The 26,192-nt window shown below is 36.5% G+C and overlaps 1 protein-coding gene across 4 annotated transcripts in view; it reads right to left on the bottom strand.

Moving 5' to 3' along the window:
• Positions 1–26,192, bottom strand: part of Vps13 (vacuolar protein sorting 13C) — a 1,645,987-nt gene that overhangs the window by 223,711 nt on the left and 1,396,084 nt on the right. For all 4 annotated transcript variants that reach the window (XM_090373229.1, XM_090373247.1, XM_090373239.1 and 1 more), the window contains one exon: positions 16,956–17,068. In XM_090373229.1, the coding sequence (XP_090229355.1) occupies positions 16,956–17,068 (113 nt within the window). The remainder of the gene's footprint in view (positions 1–16,955; positions 17,069–26,192) is intronic.

The following is a 26,192-nucleotide window of genomic DNA, read 5'->3' as shown; positions in this document are numbered from 1 at the left end:
AGGACCAGGAGGCGAATAATAGTCAGGGAATCACTGCATTTCGGCTGCTAAACAAATCCATGCAACGACAGAATGATACTAAGATCAAACTGCCGATGCAATAGATTTGCATAGCGGTGGTCCTTATGAATCAAAAAATAATAAAACAGAAAGCCTAGTACTCACATGGCCAAACCACACCTGACAAAACAATAGTTGAACTGAAAATATATAGAAACAAATTAGGCTATAGATGGCGGTACGAATGCAGCGTTAGCACGTCGTCACGCTACCCCCATTTAAATATGATCAAATTAATCGAAAAATTAAATAGAGAAATAAAAATTACTAAAATATATATTAAAATAAATAAAAAAATAACAGAAAAAACTTTTTTTATTATTTTTTTTATTTATTTTAATATATATTTTAGTAATTTTTATTTCTCTATTTAATTTTTGGATTAATTTGATTATATATATATAATATTAAAAATATATAAGTTATATGATAGTTATTACAATAAGGCCTCTGCAGCTGAGTGGTCAGGAGTTGGAGTGTAGTAGCACATGCACTTTGAGTAGACTGGGGTTCAAGCTCCTGACTGCTGAATACGGTCGATCTGACAACCTGCATTGGACCAGCATGGCAGCATGAATTGTTGAGGAAGTTTCCATCCTGCAGTGGGTTGATAATGGCTGCACTTTACCTTTTTTTTTTTATTACAATAATATAATTATAAAAATTACATTTCATAATACGAATTATATATATATAGTATATAATTTTATTCTTTATATAGAGGTGCTCGGTAAACATCAACTATAGATCACCACAAAATTAAAAAGATACTATATACCTTTTTATAATGAAATAAACATATAAATTTTTTAAAAAATAAGTTTAAGTAACTTAAACCCAAATTACATGGCACCCCTGGAATGTTATTGTTGTTGTGGCAGGTTGAAAACCACTGTGTTAACAAAATGATACACTACACCAGCGGTACCCAACCGGTGGTTTGCGAACCCACACCGGGTGGAAAAAGCCTGGGTTCGGATCCTGTCAATGACGTGAGGAATTTTAAAGGGCTTTTTTCACTCCGTGGCTGAGTTAGTCGGTCTCAGACACAATAAATATTATGGGTAGATATAATCATTTATGTGTGATCCTAAAATCAATTTTTTTTTTTTTTTTTTTAGAGATGAAACATTAATTAACCTAACTGCTCTCTTTTGAATGGAATCTAGAAGCCTGAGAGAGAGGTTTTGTAGGCACCGCCACAGATGTGAGAAAAATAATCCGTGGTAGGCGATTTGCGATTTCTAAATAGTCAAAAACAGTTTAGAAGAAAAGCAACGCCAAGAGAAAAAGAAAAAATCAAGTTTTTCAGATGCAGAGGAAGCAATATTTGTAATGTGCTTTATGCCAAGAGAGATTAGCAGTCAGGGTAATCCCCAAGATCTTCCCTAGAAATCGGAGCATCATCGAAGATAAACAAAGGAGCAGAAGAATCCTTTTTGAGAGATATAAGACAGCACTAGGTTTTAGAAGGATTGAAATTAAGTTATCTTTTCCCCAATGGAGAATTACCTGGAGATCAGCAATTAAGGAAATGGTAGTGGATATTCAGTTTGAGTAGGACAAGATTTCTCAAACTGGAAGGTGGAATACAATGTGCTATCATCAGCAAAACTATGGATAGGATTTCCGGTCAATGGAAGAAGGTCATTAATATATAAGAGGAAAAGTGTGGGTGAAAGAACTGAACCTTGACGAACACCTGCATTAGCGGAGAAGTTAGAAGACAGAGAGCCGTCTACCATTAACCAGTGAGTGGTCAGAGATAAAACTGGATAGCCAATTACAAAAAACAGCCGGCAAACCATACGATGGAAGTTTATTTAGAAGACCTTTATGCGTTGCTCTTGACATCTTTGGAGATGTCAAGAGCAACTGCTTGTGTTTCACCCAACTTTTTGGATTGAATTTTGCCATAAATGGATAAAATAAGCCAGAATATCACTAGCGGATCAACACTGACAGAATCCATACTGGCGATTATTGATCAGACAGAAGGTTTCTAGATACTTTAACAGTTGGTGATTAATTGATTTATCCATTACTTTAGAAAGAGTAGAAGTAATTGCAATGGGACAATAATTGGATGGGAAGGATTTGTCACCCTTTTTTAGGAACTGGCTGGATATGAGCAAATATCCAAGCAGAATGAAAAACACCTTTGGAATAAGGAAGTGAAAAAAGTGGCAAAGAACAGAAGTAAGTTCTGGAGCTCAGGTTTTGAGAACAAGTGCAGAAATACCATCAGGACCTGGAGCTTTCTTAGCATCACATCAGATTCATCAAAATCCTTCTGACATCGTTTTGACGGAAGATCACAGGAGGCATTAAATGGAGCTGGGAATGGTTTGAGGTGATTTACCAAGATCATCAATACGTGAGTTGGAAGAAAAATAGGATGCTGGCAGGTCAGCTTTATCTTTGGTTGATGTGACACAAGAACCATCTGGTTTTGACAGAAGTCGGAACAGAGATGGGCAAAAGTTGTGGCCAACAGCTTTGGCAAGAGACCAGAATGTTCGTCTCACTTGACGAGAAGCAAGTTTTTCAGCTCAGCCTGTTCGAAATCTAGTTTGGACTGATCATTAACTGCTTTACAAAGTATAAATGATACTTAATAATAAAAATTATTATTACGCTATATTGCTTATAAAAACATAGTACTGGAAATATTTTATAATAAAAATTCAGAAATATACGATTTCAGAGAATAAAGGCTTAGTGGTTCGCTTTAAAAATATTATGTTGAAAGGGGTTCGCGAGTCAAAAAAGTTTGGGAACCACTGCACTAAACTATTGTATCGAATGGTAGATTAAATAATTTATTATTGAAATGATACAATTTAAAGGAAATGAAACATAGCAATGCCAAATGCTTAAACAATTTATGGCTACGTTTCGAGAACTCACAGTTTCCTGTCTTCAGGCCTATGGGAGTTAGAACATTGTTTGAGGAGTGATACTGCTAATGTGATACTGGAATGGAGTCTCTTGGTCGGTTGGGGAAGATGCTTTTGTTAATTCATTAACTCTTTTATCAATTCATTAACATAACTAAGTTCTGTGGAAGGTGTGCAGTTTACCTAGTAGCTATGGGTGCAAATATTTAAAAAAATAACAAAAATTAGCATGAAGTTACCAAGAAAGTTATTTAAAAGATCTATAATTTTAAAATAAGCAAAGCTCATCCAGACAGGAACTTGACAGATACTGACTGCTTCAGTAACGCAAAGTAGAGCATTAGCAAGATGTACATGCAACAACAGCTGAACCATGTGATAGTTATTCACACCTACTCACTTTCCATCATAACAATAAATAGATGAAAATATTTTGTGGAGATGCACTGGACAAGTTATTTTAGTTTTAGCACTATAGTAGTTCTAATAGTGGGGGAGGGGGAGAGCTTAGACTGGATTACAGAACTTTTTTATATATTTTTTTTGTTAATTATTGGAATAAGTTTCTTAAATGGGTGGTTGAGGTTGACAGGTTGGAGAAATTCAAAGCTAAGATGGATAGATGCCTACAAGATGGAGTCAAGTAGGTGGTTTATTACTACAGGTGACCCCCGCTTAACGCTGATAGTTCGTTCCGGGAAAACAGAGTGCTAAGCGAGCGCCATATTCCCATAAGGTAACATATGTATTTGTGAGTTGCGGTCTATTCAATAGGATATTTTCTAATCAATAATAAATGGTAGTGAAAATATGCACCAATGTCGATTAAAAATATTTAATATTCAAAATTTTGTACATATAAAATATTCTACATTATATACACATATAATTATGAGGTAATTAACTAACGAAAATCATGAATTTATTAATTCGATGGCCCTGTGCTCTCGAGTTTTCATATTTTTGGACTGAAAAATGTGTCAATTTTGGGTTGTGCTTTGGCCCCCTTCCTCTCATTGTACAACATCATGTAGGGATTAATTTCTTTCTTCAAATTTCTTATTACCTTGGCACTTCGTTCCACGTCACGGTCGTTCTCCCGGAAATAATCACACATTTTTTCGAAGTGTTCAAAAGCTTCACTAAGTCCTTTTGCAGTCAGCGACTTCATCGGTTCTTCATCTATAGTATCTTGATCAACATCTCCCTCAATAGCAAGCTCTTGTTCTTTTATAATTTCCATTAGTTCTTCATTAGAGAGGCCATCCCTGTCATTGTCGATCATCTCTTGTACGATGTCTTCGTTAATTTCGTGTAATCCTGCTTCTTTTCTGAGCTAAACAATTTGTGTTTTAACATTTTCAACGGAATCATCAGGTTCCTGGGAATGCTTTATGCAATTTTTCCAAACTTTCCTCCACACTCCATTCATGGTTTTCTGAGTCACTTCATCCCAGGCACTTGAAATGTTGTAGATGGCAGTTTTAATGTTACAGGATTTCCAAAACTCCTTTAAGCTCGGTACATTTTCAGTGTTGATGGCTTTAATAGCTTGGGAAAAGGTGTTCCTTATGTAGTACACTTTAAATGTTGCAATTACTCCTTGGTCCACTGGTTGGATCAGAGACGTAGTGTTTGGAGGCATGTAAAAAACTTTTATGTGATTGTTCAAGTCTTCTAAGCTCTCTTTGCTCGGGTGTCCTGGCATATTGTCCATGATTAGAATAGCTTTATAACCAATGTTATTTTTTGCACAATATTTTTCCACTGCAGGACAGAAGAACTCAGCATACCAATCAATGAAAAGCGGCCTGGTTACCCAAGCTTTTTTATTAGCCTTCCAGATTACAGGTAGGTTTGATTTAGCTAAACCTTTAAGAACCCTTGGATTTTTGGAATGGTAAACTAAAAGGGGCTTTAATTTAAAATCCCCCGCAGCGTTACCACCCAACAACAAAGTTAACCGATCCTTCGCCGCTTTGAAGCCTGGCATGTTTTTTTCTTCTTTCGATATGAAACTTCTTTTAGGCATTCGTTTCCAAAAAAGACCTGTTTCATCTATGTTAAAAACTTGTTGAGCAGTATAACATCCCTCTTCAATAATTTTAACAACTTCTTTTTTGAAAGTTTCGGCTCCTTGTTGATCTGCACTTGCAGCTTCTCCCTGTATTGCTACGTTGTGCAGGTTATAGCGCTTTCTAAATCTATCAAACCAGCCCTTACTAGCGTTAAATGGTTCCACATTTTTTTCGGGGTGAGCTTCCTTTAAATCTTCATATAGGCTCTTCGCTTTTTCTTTAATAATAATTGAACTTAATGGAATTCTACGTTGAATGTTGTCTTCAATAAAATTATGTAGAAGTTTCTCCATTTCAATCATAATAGCCGGCCTAGCCCTGGTCAATTTAGTTGCCTGCAGGGGAACAGCTGTTTTTCCAGCTGCTAAAATTGATTCTTTATTTTTTATGATTGTTCTTACAGTTGAACCTGCCAGTCCTAAATTATTGCACACATCCACTTGTCTTTGACCGGAATCAATTCTCTTCAAAACATCTAATTTAATTTTCAAACTCAATGTTTTTCTTACCTTTCCAATCTTTGTACCGTGTCCAGACATTGTTGCTTTTTCATTCTTATCCGCCATAACTCTCTGCAAATGTAACTGCGTTGCACTGATTGTGACACGATGTTCGAGTACAGTAAACTGTCTGTATGTCTAACACTGTATGCACTGAATGATATCTAGAATTCCTCTGGCAAGTGAGCTGAAGACAGTGACAAATGTTTTATTTATCTGAAAAGTTCGATTTTACCGTGCGGTAAAATCAAATGGTTGTTTATTGCAGGAAAAGTACTGTAAATCAATTATGGTGTGACTCATGGAGAATGTTTATGGAATTTCCAAAACAGTAAAACAAACAAATTTTATGTACTTTGGGTGACCACAAGGTCAGAGGAGTTCAGAAGACAAGAGAATACTGTACAAGAAACAGCACCGCATTTAGCACTCATGGGATTGATTGTGTGAAAAACATTTCGCAAGTTATAGTTCCCACAGTAAAACAAAAGAAGAGATAGGGAGTAAATCTATTTTTAGTATCTTTCTATTACAGATCAGAACAGAAAATGCAGACTTCGTAACAACATATGACACTGGATGGTAAATTTTTTCAACTTGTGTACTAAAAAAGAATTTCTCCCTTGAAACTATCCAGACCAAGAAAATAAGAGCATATTGAAAGTTTCAATTTTGTACATAGAGTAGAAATTATAAAAATAATTACTGTAGTTAATTTCATGGTGGCTGTTTTCTCCTTTTGCCAAAAAAAAAAAAAAGGCTCAAAACAGACTGGACTGAAAACGAATTTGCCAAAAATTCAATCTGTATGCTAGTAAAATAGCGTTATAGTGAGTTTTGACAGCGTTATAGTTAGATACGAGTTATAATGTAAGAACAGCGTTATAGCGAATCAGCGTAAAGCGAACTGCGTTATAACGGGGGCCTGCTGTATTAGCATATTTAAAATTTTTTTTTTTTTTGGCTGGGGCAGCAAATGTCCAGGGTTTCTTTGCCCCATATAGCTAATACTATTTAGAATCAGTTAGAATATTTAGTAATAAATTAATTTTAACTCACATCTAATGGGAAGGTTGGTTGAGCTTTTGTTTATCAACGCAGCATCAGATAATCAGGTAGGAAAACCCAAATGTATGAAGCATTTTTTTTTTTTTTTTTTCTCTATTATGGCTACTTAAGTAAACTATTGTTGAAAGTGCAGTGAAAAAGATGAGAAATTTTGCTATCGGGAGTGCTGTGTAAAGTATCATTATTAAAATAAATGCTTCAAGCGAAAGCTGAAAAAGATCAGAGTCCCTGGATATAGTCATAAATTTCATTAGTTTGTCTTCAGACTCTGAAATACAGCCTTAAGAACTCTTGGGGAGATTCAAGTAATCCTTACTTAATGATTCTTGGGGAGATGGTTATTTGGAGACAGTATCAGAAAACCACCCAGCTAAAGTGCAAGCTCCTTCAAGTCTATATCCTTTACAAGATTCACATCAGAAGAGAATGCCAGGTAGGCATGATTTTTCTTACCACCTATCAGCCTGCCGAGCATGTCAGGACATTAATAGGGTGTCATCTGAAAGTCTCTTCAAACTATGAATAAACTTTAGTCAGAGTTGTTACTTGGCAAAATTTCCACTGTTCTACTCAGCATAACTGGTAAGTGCAGTAAAATACAATATTACAACATTTAAAAAAATAAATTCACAGTAAATCAGCTTCTCATAACATTCTAGTGACTTCAGCAACCATACACATTTCTTTCAAGTGTAATGGATAATCAGCATTAGCAGATAGGCCTTGCTCCCCATACAGTCCATTAAACAGAGGTTTTACTATACCTCTGTTTTTATCATTTATAATTATATGAAAATGGCTAGCTAAAAATAAGGGGAAGAGTTTGTCCTACATAATTCAGGGGATTTGTAAGGCTTATGATCAGTCAGAATGCTAATAACATGTTCTTGAGGTAATAAATCCTACTTCTATACAAGAGCAGATGCTTCATGGATGGTATTTCTCAACACTTGATATTTCCTAAAGCATCCCAGACATGCCAAATCAGAATTATGCAAGGTTCTCCACTTGGATGAAGTGGATCAGCAGGAAATCTAGTAGGCCATTTCATACAAATTTATTCTTCTATTATTATTACTTTTTGAAGGAATCTGTCAACTAGCTAAATTCTGTATATTAGCATTATTGTTCATAAAAATAAATTCAGGACCTAGCACTGATCTGAATAGCCAAACAGGACTCAAGGTTCTTATGCCCCCCACCTGTGAGCAGTTAAGGTGCCATCTTTAAAGGTGAAAATTACTGGAACTGTTCAATGTGATGCCCCTTCCCAGACCATTATATTATTACCATCACTGCAATAGTGGTTTCTTTCCTGATTTTTCAGGGATCGGCATATGCTCACATTCTCTCCAAATGAGGGCGTAACTTGAATCAGCCATTTTTATGGCTGATTTCAAGAGTGAGCTCTGGCTGCCATCTCCCCATGGAATCTTGCTATTGGGGGTCAGATAGCAGTCAACCTGGGATGGCATAACTTTTGTAGATTGCTCTGCTTAAAGGCAAGTTTACAATGGACTGAAAAAAAAAAAAAAACAAATATGAACGTGAACCTAAACTGAAAACTGTTATTTGTTTTATATATTTTTTTGATTAGTATAAACTGTGGATGAAAGGAGAGGGGATTTTCCTAACAATTAACTTGAGAATATTTTGTTATCTTTTAATACTATAAGGCAGAAAGAACAGGAAGGAAAACAGGATAATGGGATGAAAATCAATTTATATATATATATATATATATATTAGTATCAACTTCCAGTAATGTGGAGTATGAACATATTATTTTTTTTTTTCCAAGAATGAATTTTATTTTCTGGGATAACAGTGAACATTTTCAACTAATAGCTTACTTAAAAATAAATTCATTGGAGGATATTTTATTAATCCAATCATTATTATTATTAGCTGTATGGTGCAAGGAAGCCTGAGGCTTATGCTGCACCAGCAAAAAAAATAAAAAATTTCTGAATTACCCCGAGAGAGAGAGAGAGAGAGAGAGAGAGAGAGAGAGAGAGAGAGAGAGAGAGAGAGAGAGAGAGAGAGAGAGGTAGAAGGCAATCACCAAGAAAAAGAAGAATGATGATATCCAGCTCAGGACCCTGGGTGTGCCAAGCCCACACTCACCAGATGTGAGCCCCAGGGGTTTAATGTATGGTTGCCTGTAGCAACACTTATTGTGTTGGCACATCATTTTCCATTTTGAGACTGTAATGAAAAAAAAAAAAATAAATAAATAAAATAAAACTTTCTTACTGGCTATTCTACATAGTATTTCATTGTTTACTGGAATCATTTCAGGAACTACTGTTTCACCACCTCTTGCAGTGTCTTTTTCAATTTTTGCTTGATCTCCAAAACATCACTAAATATTCTACCTTTGAGTAAATAAATTTTAGTTGTATAAAAAAAAAACTAGATTGAAAAGTATGGTGGGGGAACAAGGGTCATGCTGTTCAGCACCATGTCCAGTCATATATACAGTTTATCTATGAAACCAGGCAGAAGTGCTGGCATTAACCTCCCCCCCCACCACAAAATCTTTTCATTTGATAGCTTTTCTTATCCTCATTTCAATTAAGCACCTGAACATTATTATTATTATTATTATTATTATTATTATTATTATTATTATTATTAGCTATATGGTGCAAGGAAGCCTGAGGCTTATGCAGCACCAGCCAAAAAAAAAAATTACCGAATTACCCCAAAAGAGAGAGAGAGAGAGAGTCAAAAGGGAATCACCAAGAAAAAGAAGAATGATGATATCCAGCTCAGGACCCTGGGTGTGCCAAGCCCATACTCACCAGATGTGAGCCCCCGGGGTTAATATTTCTAAAAGACACCAATATTGCATATAAACTGTTGAAACCATTCTATATGTTATCCTGTACTTTTATTATGCAGTCTTATATTAGTAGCACTTTGGCCCTCCTGTAACTACCTATTTCCTAAATTAAATAACACTGTTTTTTTGTGTCCTATAATTTTTCCCACTCTACCATGGTTCAATCAGAGCTTATTCACTATGGCACTCCTATAGTTATCCTTGAGTTTTATTATTTTGTCTTATACTGGTAGTTATTTAGCCCTCCTGTCTCTAATGTAAATAATGCTTTGTTTTTTCATATCTTCCTGTAATTTTAAATACAAGTCTCTTTGCTATAGCATGATTCAATCAGCACTTGTTCACTGTAGTGCTTTGTATATTTTGGTAACCTCCTCCCACAGTTGTGCTCTGTTCCCCTGGAACAAAGCTATTTGCCCTAAACACCTTGGGAAGACATTAACAATTAGGAGATGTCTGTGTGCCTGAAAGGCCCCACTGGGAGGGGGAGATACAGTAATGCTCTTCAATTCAATTTTTCAAACAGCTACAATTCACAGTACTTACTGCAAAGCATTCCCAAATTATGACAAGGAGAAATTTTGAAAGTTGTCCATTTATTGCACAAAAGTTCTTTTTATGTCAATGGGTAATTTACATCTGTGTTAATTTTCTGTAGGTGAAGTTCACTAATTATCTGAAGATTACTGATGTGTTGTTTATGAGAGGAAGTTACTTTGAGTTGCATAGTGCTTGGTAGCCTCATTCAGCAATGCTGTTTTCAGTTTAGTTTTGGTTTACATATTTTTTATATGGATTTTGTGTCCAAGTGATCGATTTTAGCTTATCATGTATGTAGTTTCAACTTCTCCTTTTTAAATGGCCTCAAAACATATTCAAATGAGTCAGTTTGTGCTAATAATGTGAAGAAGATGAAAAGCTATCAGAAAAACATTTCGGTGGAATTAACTAAATTAGACATTCTAAAAAGAGTGGATTCTGGTTGGTCCTATATTTACACAACATTTAGTGTTTTAAAAATCAACAGTATCACAAGCTACCATTGTAAATAATGTAAATACAGTACACATATAAAGTCCAATACTTTTAAGGGGTAAGCTTTCTTGCATTATACTGAACATATACCACACATCAGTTTTATCATACTTATATATGGTGTATGTTCAAACATAATGCAAGAAAATACATAATTTATGTTTTTAAACTTTATATTTAAAGCTTTAAATGTTTCTGCCATTTAATACTGTCATACATAGAAATGGCACCTTTAAATTAACCAGAAACACTAGTCACACCAACGTGACTAGTGTTTAGATTATTACAATTATTACATTATATTCTGTAGATAAATCTTTCCTGCTTAATGTGGATTCACTTAGTACTCTATTTTTACAGACCCAATTAAGCATACTAAATGGGAGATGCCAAAGAGATGCTGATGCTAAGACAATTTTCGCATTTTAACCTGCTGTAGGCCTTTCCAACTTCAGCCATGCAGAGTAAGTTGTCACCAATTAATTTTCTTGTAGTTTTGTAACATTTTCTTGTAATCTGGGCATTGATGGATGCTCTAAACATTCTACATCTGCAATAGACATTTGGTTTAGATCAGAAGTGCACAACCCATGGCCTGACAATGCTTTTTATATGGCCTGTGACTGCTCATGTTGATTTCAAAAAGTTCTAACAATATTTACATTTCACTTTTATAATACAGTAATTTTACGGTGATAATAATACACATCTATTTAATAATATATTTATACCAAAATAATAATATTTTCCATTACAAATAAAAAAAAATGAAATGATGTAGCATGATTTTATTTTAAATTTTAAAATTATTTAAAATTATCATTGTTCATAACAATTCCTCTTTTGATGTATATTTGAAGATTGTATTTTTTTTTTGGGATTCTAAAATTTTATTTTTATTTACAGAATTTTATCCAGATCTGACAAAAATAAATTATTACCATTCTTTTTTTATGCTTTCAAGTATAGTTATTCTCTATTAATTTGACAAGTATGTGGATTTATATGTGTTTCAGAGCAGTCTGAATTGTATCATATTTTATATATTAAATTATCTTAGTACCCTTATGAAATTTCAACTAACAGCAGACCAGCAAAGAAATATATGAAGAAGGATGATTATTTCAAGATAAATGGACAGAAAAATATTGTTTTATATAACAAAAAAACTACATTATCTTTAGTTTGCAATCAGATTATAAGCATTCTGAAGGAGTATAATTTAAAATGTCACTATGAAATGAAACATTCAAACTTCAACTTTAAATTTTCTGGAGAGTTAAGAAAACAAAAAAATTTCAAAGATGATTCAATCTCTTGGACAAAACAAGCTTTGGAAGTTAGCTGTGATGTATCTCATTTGATTGTGAAATCATGAAGACCCTTTACTGATGGAGATTTCATTAAGAAATGTTTACCACGTCACCTGGTAGAAATTTCACATGATGTTGAAATTAAATTTTTGGAAACCTTCAAAAATTATGTTTATTATTCAATGGAAGTAGTTTTTTTTTTTTTTTTTTTGGCTGATGCTATATAAGCTTGCTTGCTTTCTTGCACCATATGTCTCTACTAATGTTAATGAGTTGAATGATGTTTTGTCAACTTCACAAATGTGTACACTTTCACATTGGATAACATCAGAATTTGAAGTTTACGAAGAAATGGTTGAGCTCTATCTCTTGAAAGGTCAGACAAAGGGATCTGATCTTCTTGAGGGCTTACTTAAAAGCCTCGAGAAACACAATATGGATATGAAGACTTGTGGGAATAGTTACCAACAGAGCTCCTTTGATGGACGGAGTTCAAAAGGGCATTCTGTCTAAACATTTATGGCAAATGGGACACAAAAATGAGTTGAAGAGCTATCATTGCATAATTGATCTGACACATTTCATAAAGTTATGGATGGTGTTGTTAAGGTGTTTAACTTTATCAGATCTAGTTCTCTAAACCAGACAATTTAAAGCATTTCTTAAAGAAACAAGCTGAATATGCGATTTAATTTACTATTCTGAAATACGTTGACTTAGCAGAGGCAAAATTGTGCACTGTTAAAAGGAAATAAAGATGTTTTTACAAGAAAAAGGAAATAAAATTAAAGGAAATAAAGATGTTTTTTTAAGGAAAGGAAATAAATGTTTTTTTAAGGAAAGGAAATAAATATGTTTTTACAAGAAAAAGGACAAGATGTGAATATATTCATTGAAACTGAATGATTTTGTGATAGCATTTTTGACAGATATTAAGCAGTACACCTTAATGAATTAAATGAGAAATTACAAGGCAAAAACCAATTAATTTTTGAATTTCAGATAAAATTAGAGCTATTTAGAGAACAACTAGCAAACAATAACACCTCTGCAGATAAATGAACCACTAGGTGGCAGTGATCACAGTGTGTTGAAGTGGGATTTACTCAAGGAGGTAACTACCATCAGAGGTAAAGGGAAGGGTTTTTGTTTTCGTAAAGGCGACTATGATGGTCTGAGACAGTATTTAAATTCTATACAGTGGGACCAACTGATGATGTTACCAACAGCAAACTCAAAATGGGAAGCATTCAAGGAACTAATCTTGGAGGCTACCAGGCTTTACATACCAACTAAGAAATATTGTTCAAGGTTTAGGCCTAAATGGTTGTCAGATGAACTAATGAGACATGTGGCAGAGAAGAAAAATGCATGGGATACATACAAATTAATGGGTGACATGGAAGCCTATGATAGATATAAGTTGGTCTGTAACCAAGTCACAAAGGAGATTAGGCAGGCAAAGGCAGACTATGAAAAATCCTTGGCAAAGGATGCAAAGAAAAACAGAAAAGAGTTCTTTACATACTTGAACTCGAAAAGGAAAGGGATGAATCAGATTGGTCCACTGGATATTGATGGTTCAACGGTTGGGGATCCTGCTCAGGTGGCTAACAATCTAAACGAGTATTTTTCATCTACATTCACGCATGAGGAGTTATTCAGGAAGGAGAATGATGTAGGTAAAGTAAACATTGGCAGTGAGCTGGATGATTTTGTAATAACTGAGAGGAAAGTGGAGGAGAGATTGTTGAGGATAAACATAAAAAAGGCACCTGGGGTGGATGGGATCTATCCAGTTATATTAAAGGAGGCAGCAAAGGAAGTATGCAAACCCCTAGCCATAATTATGAGAGCTTCTTTGGACTCAGGGGAGGTACCCATAGACTGGAGATGTGCAAATGTAACCCCAATTCACAAAGGAGGATCAAAGGCTGACACAAGTAATTATAGACCTGTTAGTTTGACTTCTGTTCCAGGTAAATTAATGGAGGCACTGGTTAAAGAAGCACTGCAGGATCATCTAGACAAGAATTCAGTTATAGCTCAGACGCAGCATGGTTTTGTTAAGGGCAGGTCTTGCCTGACCAATTTGATTAGATACTATGATGTAGTCACAAAAGAACTGGATGCAGGGAATAACTTTGATATTATATATTTGGATCTTAGAAAGGCTTTTGATACTGTTGCACATGGAAGACTGCTGCACAAATTGGAGCAGTGTGGCATTGGAGGCAAATTGCTGCTATGGATAAGGGGATGGTTGATTGGCAGAAGACAGAGAGTGGTAATCAATGGACACTGCTCAACGTGGACTAATGTTATTAGTGGAGTTCCTCAAGGTTCAGTGTTGGGTCCGTTGTTGTTTTCGGTGTTTATGAATGATATTGATGATGGGATATCAAGTTTAATGTCCAAGTTTGCAGATGATACAAAGGTTGGCAGGGTCGTTAAGGACAATACTGACGCTATGCTGCTGCAACAGGATCTGGAAAGGTTGAACAGATGGGCTGAGAGGTGGCAAATGAGGTTTAACATTGACAAATGTAAAGTGCTGCATATGGGAAACAGTAACCCCAGAGCAACGTATCAACTCTGCGGTACTACACTGACAGTGGTGGAGAATGAAAAGGACCTGGGGGTAATTGTGCAGGCAGATATGAAGTTCTCTGAGCAGTGCAGACGAGCTGCAAGAGTAGCTCATGGTGTCTTGTCAATGATATACAGGAATTTTTCTAGCAGGGATAAGGAGGTGATTATTCCCTTGTATAAGGCAATGGTAAGGCCACATCTTGAGTACTGTATACAGGTCTGGAGGCCTCATTTCAAGAAGGATGTAGAGCTGCTGGAACGGGTACAGAGAAGGGCAACAAGATTAGTAAATGGAACAAAGGGTTGCTCTTACGAAGAAAGGCTTAAGTTTTGCAAATTACAGAGTTTGGAGACTAGGCACCGGCGAGGTGATCTGATAGAGGTGTATAAGGCTTTGAATGGTTTGAGCATGCTCAATGCCAATGGGATTCTTCATCTTTCTCAGAATAATCACCTCAGAGGGCATAAATTCAAATTGAGGAAGGACGGATGTCGGATAGATGTGCGGAAATTTGCCTTTGGCCAGCGGGTGGTTGGTTGGTGGAACCGACTTCCATCACTTGTTGTTGAAGTTGATAGCCTAAACAAATTTAAAGCTCAACTGGACAGGTATTTCGAACGAATGGAGGGGTGAAATGGGAGTGGGTTTTTTTTTTTTTTTTTTTTTTTTTGGCTGATGCTGAATAAGCTTGCTTTCTTGCATCATATGCCTCTGCTAATGCTAATGCTAATGCTCTCTCTTCTCTAGTTGACAAGAAATTTTTAACAATTAGCATTAGCAGAGGCATACGATGCAAGAAAGCAAGATTATTATATGAATAGTTCCAAGTATGTTTGTTGTGTAGAGCATATTCAGCAATCTTTCGTGAAAAGGTCTGCAGATAGAGCATGATAAAAACATGTTGAAAATCTTGGCAAATCCTTTTGAAGCTTCCTATAAAGATGCTGATTCGAACTTACAGCTGAAACTCATTAAATTTCAGCATAATGTTTATTTTTTTTTTGTTATTTTAGTTTTTTTTTTAGGAGCATTAGCAACTAAGGCCATATTGCTCCGAGATATGCGGTGGTCATTCCCTGACCTTTCTGCATCCTCCGTATTTGGTGGTGACGGGCTCGAACCCCGGTCTAATCAAGAAGCGTGTGCTACGCACTGCTGCTCCTTCCCACCTGGCTATGGAGGCGCCTCAGCATAATGAAGAGCTGTTCTACAAGTTCAAAGAGGGAATCTAATAAACTATAAATGTCTTTTAAAAGAAGCCTTTCCTAATCTCTCTGAGAAAGCAACTTATTATGCTTGTTTGTTTGGAAGAACTTACATTTGTGAACAGGCATTTTCACCATTGAAGATGATTAAACTGAAGTATAGAAATCAGCAGATGAAAATTTAAGTCCAATATTTTTAAGGATGAACACTGCCAACATCACATCAGAAAAATGTTTAGCAAAAGCAGGCTCAAAGATCCCACTAGCATGTATACAGAACTAAAACATATACCAAAGATCAGTTTGTCTACCAATTTTTCAATTTTTTTTTTTTTTTTTTTTTGCATTGAAATAATAAAAAACATACTTTTGTTGTTAAATATAATTAAAAATATAATCTATTGTACTTAGTTACTATACATATTACTAATGTGACAATAAAATCAAATGCACCAATTAAATTTATTTACAATGTTACATCAAATCAATAGTATTATAAAGTAATTTTTGTATTTACTATAATTTTTCTTAATGTGGCCTGCAAGATCAGCAAATATTTGTAATGTGGCTCACTTATAGATAAAAGTTGTACATCACTGATCTAGACCGTGGGATAGCCTGTGGATCACTATAAGCAGCTATACCCTGACCCACATGCCCAGAGCCAACAATATCACTCTGAATATTCTTAATATCTATATTGCAATCTTCAAAAAGAGAAAACCTTACAAGATTTACCATATTAAATTAAAAATGAGTGGTACAGCTGTGGTACCTTTTATAGTTTGCCCAATTTGCAAATTTCAGAGATTGAAATTATATATATGTACTGATGTCATATTTAGTTTTACATGTGAAATTATATCAGTACAATAAATTATATTTAAAAAGTTGAGTAATTAAGTTTAAAAAATATAAAAAAGCATTGCTGTAAATTTATTTTTGGACAGTAGTATATTTTTGCTAAAATGTGGATAGTTGAAATAAATATTCTCTATTTAAGCAGCGTTATTGTTATTATTATCTATACAGTACATTATAATCTAAGGCCACATTGTTCTGTGTGCATTATGTACATTGTATTATGATTTGCATGTCATATGCAGGCTGATCTGCATGTTGTGCAAACTAAAAAACCCGAAATAACAGATGAAGGAAAACCCTATTCCCTCCACTTGAAGTTGGCAAACTATAGCCCTAACTGAGTAGCTCATTACCAGTTTAAATCATAAGATGTTTAAATAATAAGAAAGCAGATACAGACACTGTAGTATATAAGATAAACAAAAAAGCACTCAAGTATTCGCACATTTAAGTTTCATGAAGTGTAAATACAAATAGTAATAAAAAAATACCTTGTAATTCCCATATACATTATCTCACACTTTGTATCATTGTTGACAAGTGATATACCAACTCCCTGTAATGATACTGTGATATCTTGATCCATTCTTTCTAATTCTACAGCCTATAAAGAGAATACAGAAAAAAAATATATATATATACAATTCCTATAAAATACAGGCTGATTCAAAATTATGCAGAAACACTTTATTGCTATATATCATTAATGAATTGATTAATCTGTATAAAAGATTTTTCATTTCATAGCTAAGGCATGTACTGAACATTTATTCTGTCTCCTGTGGACTGGCAAGGTATTGGTACTGCTCCAAACCAAGTGAAATTATTCCCGAGTCCAATGATGACCTCATGATTAACTCTAATGATTTTATGTATTAAACTGACTTTGGCTCCAACTAAATGTGAACCTGCTTAGGATTTATTTTTTCAAATCTGACCACAGCGCTATCACTTTCATTATTTAGCATGCAGCACAAACAACTGCCAGAAAATCAAACTGCCTACCAAAAAGATCATTCATTCTTCCTCCCTTCCTCAACCTATCAAATCTTCTCTTCCACTCCTCAATGTCTCACAGTCTTCCAAGGGATCCCTTGGAAGACTGTGATCACAGGAGCTTGATAATCTTGCTTACTGAATGGCTAAATTCAACAACTAAAAATGCATCTGCTAAAACTATTACTCCATCCCTATCATCTAAGACCTAGTGCAGGGGCTAATTAAAGGTTTAACATTTGGCTCTATTTGGCCAATTAAATGTTTAATGTGGCTCTTATGTGGCCAATTAAATGTTTAACATTTAATTGGTCAAACAATTTTTTTGGCTCTGTTTAACAAGACTTTGTTAAACAGAGCCAAATCCACTACTATAAAAAAAAAAAAAAAAAAAAACACTTCTGTAAGACCTCAGAAAACAGCAAAGCACCTCATTCTGGATCCCATTAATTCCCAGCCACACTGATTCCCAAGGATTGGTTGGATCATGATACTAGATTCTCCCAACAATCAAATGTGCTATTGCAAATTCCCAAGAGTGAACACAAGTATGCTCTATGGATCACCAATTTGAACTGCCTGAATTCCTAAAAGCAAATTAACTCACTTCCAGATTACAGTTCCTCATGCTATGATGGAATCCCAGCCCTTAACCCCAAAAATAACTCTCTGTACTGTGGAGGTGCATTAGTGGCTCAAATTAAAAATCTATTACATCAAAATTATTTTCCTCCAACTTAGAATATTTACAAGGTAATATCTGTAACAAAATCCCACAAATCTCTGAAAGCCTTATTCCTGCTGAAAGATATTGAAAAATTCCTCCTTCCAGCACTGATTTAATATCTTCTCATGCTTTCCTCAAACCACTTTGCCTTATCAAGTAGATCCACAGTTACTATTTCAACTCTGCTACACAAATGATTTTTGATTTATTCCATGATGCAGTTGAACTAGGCATTACCTTTCTGAACATGTGTAACCTTTGATACCATTAATTTTGGGGCAATTCTAAAGCTATGCAATGAGCTGCTCCACAAGTGAATGTTTTGGCCTTTCTCTCTCATCCCTCCAAAAATCTGTCTGTATTGGTGCCCCACAAGAGGTGTACTTTCATGGCTAACTTTCACTGCCATACTAACTCCTTTCTTCATTTATAAACCAAATTTCCTCTCATATTTCTGATGATATAAAGATCTGCACTGTCATGAAAACTGAAGACAATCTTCAAGAAACCAGTACCAATCTATTGTTCATTATCTTTAAATGATATCACTATCAATCAATCTCCTTCAAATTGTGCTCCCTAAAGAAGAATCCATCCACTACAAAGTCCATGATCCTCAACTACCTGTCACAGGGATCACAGGGATCTCAGTACAATCTATTTCACCAATATATTACCACCTAGCACACCAAGCTCACAAGGTTTTGATAGAAAACAAAATACAAGCTGGTCCATAATAAGGAAATTATTTTGAAAAAAATCTGATGTAAATATGTATAAAGTTATTTGAAAAATAGTTTATAATGTTTTTATTGTATAAAAATAATTGAAACCAGCATTTCCCAAACTGGGGCCAGTAGAATAGTTCCAGGGGGTCCCAGAAACAGACCCTCTGGAACTGGTAAAATTATTCGTTCCATGTATAACAAATTGATGATAAATAACGGTATTACACGGCCTCCGTAGCCGAGTGGTCAGGAGCGGGCTCCTGACCACTCGGCTCCTGACCACACACGCTCTTTGAGTAGACCGGGGTTCAAGCCCCTGACTGCCGAATACAGTCGATCTGCCAACCCGCACTGGACCAGCGTGGCAGATTATGGTCCATTTCCCTCAGCATGAATTGTTGAGGAGGCTTCCATCCTGCAGTGGGTTGATAATGGCTGCACTTTTTTTTTAAAGGTATTATTATATATTTATGTAAAAATAAGAATATAGTTGAGTTGTTTTAAACATAAGACTTTGAATTTTCTTTTCATAAAACCCAGTGTTCATACATATATATACACACACACAGAGAAACATATGCATGCACACACACACACACACACACATATATATATATATATATATATATATAGGGGTTGGCAATTTTTTTTTGTTTTTTGAGATTCGTAAGTTTTTTTCATTTTTGAAAGGGTCTATTATTATTATTATTATTATTATTATTATTAGCTACATGGTGCAAGGAAGCCTGAGGCTTATGCTGCACCAGTCAAAAAAAAAAAAAAAAATCCCGAGTAACCCTGAGAGAGAGAGAGAGAGAGAGAGAGAGAGAGAGAGAGAGAGAGAGAAACCCTGAGAGAGAGAGAGAGAGAGAGAGAGAGAGAGAGAGAGAGAGAGAGAGAGAGAGAAGGGAATCACCAAGAAAGAGAAAAATGATGATATCCAGCTGAGGACCCTGGGTGTGCCAAGCCCATACTCACCAGATGTGAGCCCCTGGATGTATAGACCTCAGTAGTTTGGGAACCACTGATAAACAAAGGAAAAATATGATGAGCCTTACAATGAAGAAGAGCATTTAATTGCAAAGTGGCATACAAAAATGAAAATGCTGAAGAAGTTTTTTGGACATAAGCCACAACAACAAAGATCATAAAGCAAATTGTGAAGAAGTCTAATGAATTAGACTTCTTCACAATTAATGATGTAAGATATCATTATTAATACATTTATTATTCTTTATTTCTTAATGTTATAGAATTTATTATTACTGTTAACTCATTCAAGCTAGAAAAAAAAAAAAAAAAAGAAAATAAAATAAATTCCACACCTACCTTCTTTTATCTATTAGAAGGGGAGTTTATTTTGTGTGCAGCATGGGACTATGCTTAATATTCACTATTGAACGGGTTAGTGCCTTTTCACCATGTATTGTTCGTAATGAACTGTCAGAGATGATAATTGGCATCATTTTAATTGTATCTCATATTGTGAATATCTTCACAATGAGTGGGCAATGCATTGCACTGCTTTGAATAAGTAATGCTTCACCAGTGGAGAAGACTAATGTTACTTATTCTCAGCAGATACCACAATCCAGATGGCAACGTTTCGAAGCTGATTGGCTTCTCATCTGTGGGTGGGCAGGTACCTGGTGTTGCAGAAGTGATTACTATTACACATCATCAGGCATCTCTCATATTGTGGCTTTATAGTTCATAACTGGGTTGTCACTATTGCAATACTAGGGAACCTGCCCGCCCACTGATGTGAAGCCAATCAGCTTCATAACGGTGCCATCTGCATGGTCGTATCCGCTGACAATAAGTAATATTAGTGGTCTCCACTGGTGAAATGTTACTTATTTAAAGCAGTGCAATACCTCAGCCTCTCGTGGTATTCACAATATGAGATACAATTAAAACTATGCCAATTACTGACTTTGAGAGTTCATTACAAACAAATCATGGTGCAAAGGCACTAACTAGTTCAATTAGAAGGAGAGTGCACAATTGTGCCACCCCCAATTTATTTTAAACTATGTTAAGTTAAAGTACTCATTAAATGAAATAAAATGACCAAGCAGTAAGACCCTGTATTAATAAATCGCCGAGAAAAAAAATCAACCCCTGGCTTGTAGCCATGAAGGGTGTTGTGTACAGAGATGTTCCTCCTGTATACAATAAAGAGTTCTTTTTCTTCAAGGGAGGTTTGCATTGCTCTTTATCACTGCTAGAAATTCTTTTACTGTTATAAGTCTTTGTGGCCTATGGTTTAAAATGAAAGAGCTTCCTAATCCAAAGGCTGCAGGTTTGGAGTCACGTTTGCTATGTAATTTTAAATTTCTTTTTGTTTTTATTTTTACTTTTGTTTTATTTTCTATTTCTTTTAGCATTAACATTGGTAGAGGCATGTGATGCAAGAAAGCAAGCTTATGCAGCATCAGCCAAAAAAAAAAAAAAAAAACTTCGCTCCCATTTCTTCCTCCGTTTGTTCCAAACACCTGTCCGGCTCAGCCTTAAATTTATTTAGGCTTTCAACTTCCACAACAAAGGGTGGAAGTCTGTTCCACCAACCACCTACCCGCTGGCTAAAGGCAAACTTCCGCACATCTATCCTACATCTGTCTTTCCTCAATTTCAATTTATGCCATCTCAGTTGATTATTCTGAGCAAGAGGAAGAATCCCATCAGCATTAAGCATGCTCAAACCATTCAAGGCTTTATACACCTCAATCGGATCACCTCGCAGATGCCTAGTCTCCAGACACTGTAATTTGCAAAACTTAAGCCTTTCTTCATAAGAGCAACTCTTTGTTCCATTCACTAATTTTGTTGCCCTTCTCTTTCCAACAGCTCTACATCCTTCTTAAAATGAGGTCTCCAGACCTGTATACAGTACTCAAGGTGTGGCCTGACCATTGCCTTATAGAAGGGGATAATCACCTCCTTATTCCTGCTAGAAAAATTCCTGTATATCATTGACAAGACACCATGAGCTACCCTTACAGACCGTCTGCACTGTCAGAAAACTTCATATCTGCCTACATAATTACCCCCAGGTCCTTTTCATTCTCTACCACTCTCAGTGTAGTACCACAGAGTTGATACGTTACTCTGTGGTTACTGCTTCCCATATGTAGTACTTTACATTTGTCAATGTTAAACTTCATTTGCCACCTCTCAGCCGATATGCTCAACTTTTCTAGATCCTGTTGTAGCAGCGTACTGTCATCAGTGTCCTTAACAACCCTGCCAATGTTCAGCAAACTTGAACATTCAGCTTGATATACCATCATCAATATCATTTATAAATACAGAAAATAACAATGGACCCAACACTGAATCTCGAGGGACTCCACTAATAACATTAGTCCACGATGAGCAGTGTCCATTGATTACCACTCTATCCGTAGACGAGTGGGCAGGAGCGGGAGTGCAGTAGCACACGCTCTTTGAGTAGACCGGGGTTCAAGCCCCTGACTGCTGAATACGGTCGATCTGCCAACCTGCACTGGACCAGCGTGGCAGATTATGGTCCATTTCCCTCAACATGAATTGTTGAGGAGGCTTCCATCCTGCAGTGGGTTGATATTGGCTGCACTTTACTTTTTTTTACTTCTCCAACTCAAACATCCCTTTATTCATAGCAGCAATTTGCTTCCAATGCCACACTGCTCCAATGTGTTCAGCAGTCTTCCATGTGCAACAGCATCAAAAGCCTTTCTAAGATCCAAATATATGACATAAAAGTTCTTCCCTGTATCCAGTTCCTTTGTGACCACATAATAGTATCCAATCAAATTGGTCAAGCAAGACTTTCCCCTAACAAAACCATGCTATGTCTGAGCTATAACTGAAGTCTTGTCTAGATGATCCTGCAGTGCTTCTTTAACGAGTGCCTCCATTAATTTTCCTGGAACAGAAGTTAAATTAACAGGTCTATAATTACTTGTGTCGCCCATTGATTCCCCTTTGTGAATTGGGGTCATATTTTCACATCTCCAGTCCATGTTTAATTCCCCGTGAGTCCATAGAAGATTAGCATTAGCATTAGTAGAGGCATCTGATGCAAGAAAGCAAGCTTATGGAGCATCAGCCAAAAAAAAAAAACCCACTTCCACTTCACCCCTCTGTTCGTTCAAAATACCTGTCCAGCTGAGCCTTAAACTTATTTAGGCTATCAACCTCCACTACAAGGGATGGAATCTGTTCCACCAACCAACCACCGGCTGGCTAAAGGCAAATTTCCGCACATCTATCCTACATCTGTCTTTCCTCAATTTGAATTTATGCCCTCTCAGGTGATTATTCTGAGCTAGAGGAAGAATCCCACCAGCATTGAGCATACTCAAACCATTCAAGGCTTTATACACCTCTATCCGATCACCTCGCTGGTGCCTAGTCTCCAGACACTGTAATTTGCAAAACTTAAGCCTTTCTTCGTAAGAGCAACCCTTTGTTCCATTCACTAATCTTGTTGCCCTTCTCTGTACTCATTCCAGAAGCTCTACATCCTTCCTGAAATGAGGCCTCCAGACCTGTATACAGTACTCTAGGTGTGGCCTGACCATTGCCTTATACAAGGGAATGATCACTTCCTTATCCCTGCTGGAAAAATTCCTGTATATCATTGACAATACTCCATGAACTACCCTTGCAGCCCATCTGCACTGCTCAGAGAACTTCATATCTGCCAGCACAACCACCCCCAAGTCCCTTTCATTCTCTACCACTGTCAGTGTAGTACCACAGAGTTGATACGTTGCTCTGGGGTTGCTGTTTCCCATGTGTAGTACTTTACATTTGTCAATGTTAAACTTCATTTGCCACCTCTCAGCCCATCTGCTCAACCTTTCCAGATCCTGTTGCTGCAGCATAGTGTCAGTAGTGTCCTTGACAACCCTGCCAACCTTTGTATCGTCTGCAAACTTGGACATTAAGCTTGATATACCATCATCAATATCATTTATAAATACAGAAAACAATAATGGACCCAACACTGAGCCCTGAGGGACTCCACTAATAACATTAGTCCACGATGAGCAGTGTCCATTGATTACCACTCTGTCTTCTCTCCCTCAACCACCCCTTTATCAATAACAGCAATTTGCCTCCAATGCCACACTGCTCCAATTTGTGCAGCAGTCTTCCATGTGCAACAGTATCAAAAGCCTTTCTAAGATCCAAGTATATAATATCAAAGTTATTCCCTGCATCCAGTTCTTTTGTGACTGCATCATAGTATCCAATCAAAATGGTCAGGCAAGACTTCCCCTTAACAAAACCATGCTGTGTCCGAGCTATAACTGAAGTCTTGTCTAAATGATCCTGCAGTGCTTCTTTAACCAGTGCCTCCATTAATTTTCCTGGAACAGAAGTTAAGCTCACAGGTCTATAATTACTTGTGTCAGCCTTTGTTCCTCCTTTGTGAATTGGGGTCACATTTGCACATTTCCAGTCTATGGGTACCTCCCCTGAGTCCAAGGAAGCTCTCATAATTATGGCTAAGGGTTTGCTTACTTCCTTTGCTGCCTCCTTTAATATAACTGGATAGATCCCATCCACCCCGGGTGCCTTTCTTGTGTTTATCTTCAACAGTTTCTCCTCCACTTTACTCCCAGTTATTTCAAGATTCTGTAGCTTACTGCTAGAGTTGCATACACCTCTGGCATTCCCCTCGCTGAATAACTCCTCATGTGTGAATGTCGATGCAAAATATTCATTTAGTTTGTTAGATACCTGAGCAGGATCATCAACAGTTGACCCATCAATATCAAGTGGTTTTTGATTTTGATTTGGTAGTTGTTCGCGCATCGGCTTCTGTGGCCATATTGCACCTCCCAAGGGTTTTGCAGTACTTTGATCCAAGCCCGAGGCGGGAATCGAACCCGCGACCTTTGGGTTGCCGGGTAGGTACTTTACCCACTCAGCTAGCCCGGTCGGCTCAATATCAAGTGGACCAATCTGATTCCCCTTCCTTCTAGAGTTTACATAAGTAAAGAACTCTTTGCTGTTTTTCTTTACATCCCTTGCCAAGGATTTCTCGTAATCTGCCTTCGCCTGCCCCTAACCTCCTTTGTAACTTGGTTGCATATCAACTTGTATCTATCATAGGCTTCTGTGTCATGTGTTAATTTGTAAATATCCCATGCATTTTTCTTCTCTGCCATATGCCTCATTAGTTCATCTGACATCCATTTTGGGCTAAACCTGGAACAATATTTCTTAGTTGGTATGTAAAGCCTAGTAGCTTCCAAGATAAGTTCTTTGAATGCTTCCCATTTTGAATTTGCTGTTGGTAACATCATCAGTTGGTCCCACCTTATAGAATTTAAATACTATCTCAGACCACAGTAGTCACCTTTACGAAAGCAAAAACCCTTTCCTTTACCCCTGTTGGTAGTTACCTCTTTGAGTAAATCCCGCTTCAGCACAATGCGATCACTGCCACCTAGTGGTTCCTTTATCTGCAGATTCTTAATGCATGAAGAATCACTACTGATAATCAAATCAAGAGTACTGCTCCCTCTAGTTGCCTCCTGAACATGCTGATTTAGAAAACAATCAACCAATAAATCCACAAAAATGCCTTGCTAATGAGTGAGTGACCAACCCATAAATTCCAGTCAATATCTGGGAAATTAAAATCCCCCATTATAAGACTCTCTGATTTACTGGCCCACTCTATTTCCCTGTACAGTTTCTTATTATACTCATCAGAGTCATTAAGCCTATAACACGCTCCTACTCTCAATTTTGATCTCCTAATGCTTACGTCTCACCAAACTAACTCAACACTGTACAGTCCAGCGATGTCAACTGGCTTCACTTCATTGGATTTTATGTGTTTCTTAATAATAGCTTAACCCATCCACCCTTCCTATCCTTCCTGTACACACTGTACTCCCCAAATTCCAGTTCTGCCTTACTTATATGTGTGACACCACATCTCTGATATCCCAACAATATCTGTTTGTTATTTGGTTTTTATGAGCATTAGCAACTAAGGCCATATAGCTACGGGGATATGCTGTGGTCATTCCCTGACCTTTCTGCATCCTCCGTATTTTGTGGTCATAGGCTCGAACCCCGGTCTAATCAAGAAGCATGTGCTACGCACTGCTGTTGCTGCCCACCTGGCTACAGAGGCGCCCCAACAATACCTACCTTTGATGTTTTGGGCAATACCTCAAACTCATCAAATTTATTTACCAAACTCCTAGAATTGGTGTATATGCAAGTATACATGCACCTGTTTCTATTCTTAGCTACCCTAAAAC

This window comes from Mastigoproctus giganteus, chromosome 1, assembly GCF_048544385.1.
Source record: "Mastigoproctus giganteus isolate SK-2022 chromosome 1, ASM4854438v1, whole genome shotgun sequence".
In the NCBI taxonomy this organism is placed as follows: domain Eukaryota; kingdom Metazoa; phylum Arthropoda; class Arachnida; order Uropygi; family Thelyphonidae; genus Mastigoproctus; species Mastigoproctus giganteus.
Note: the sequence above shows the minus strand (reverse complement) of the source record. Positions and strands in the feature narration are given on the sequence as shown.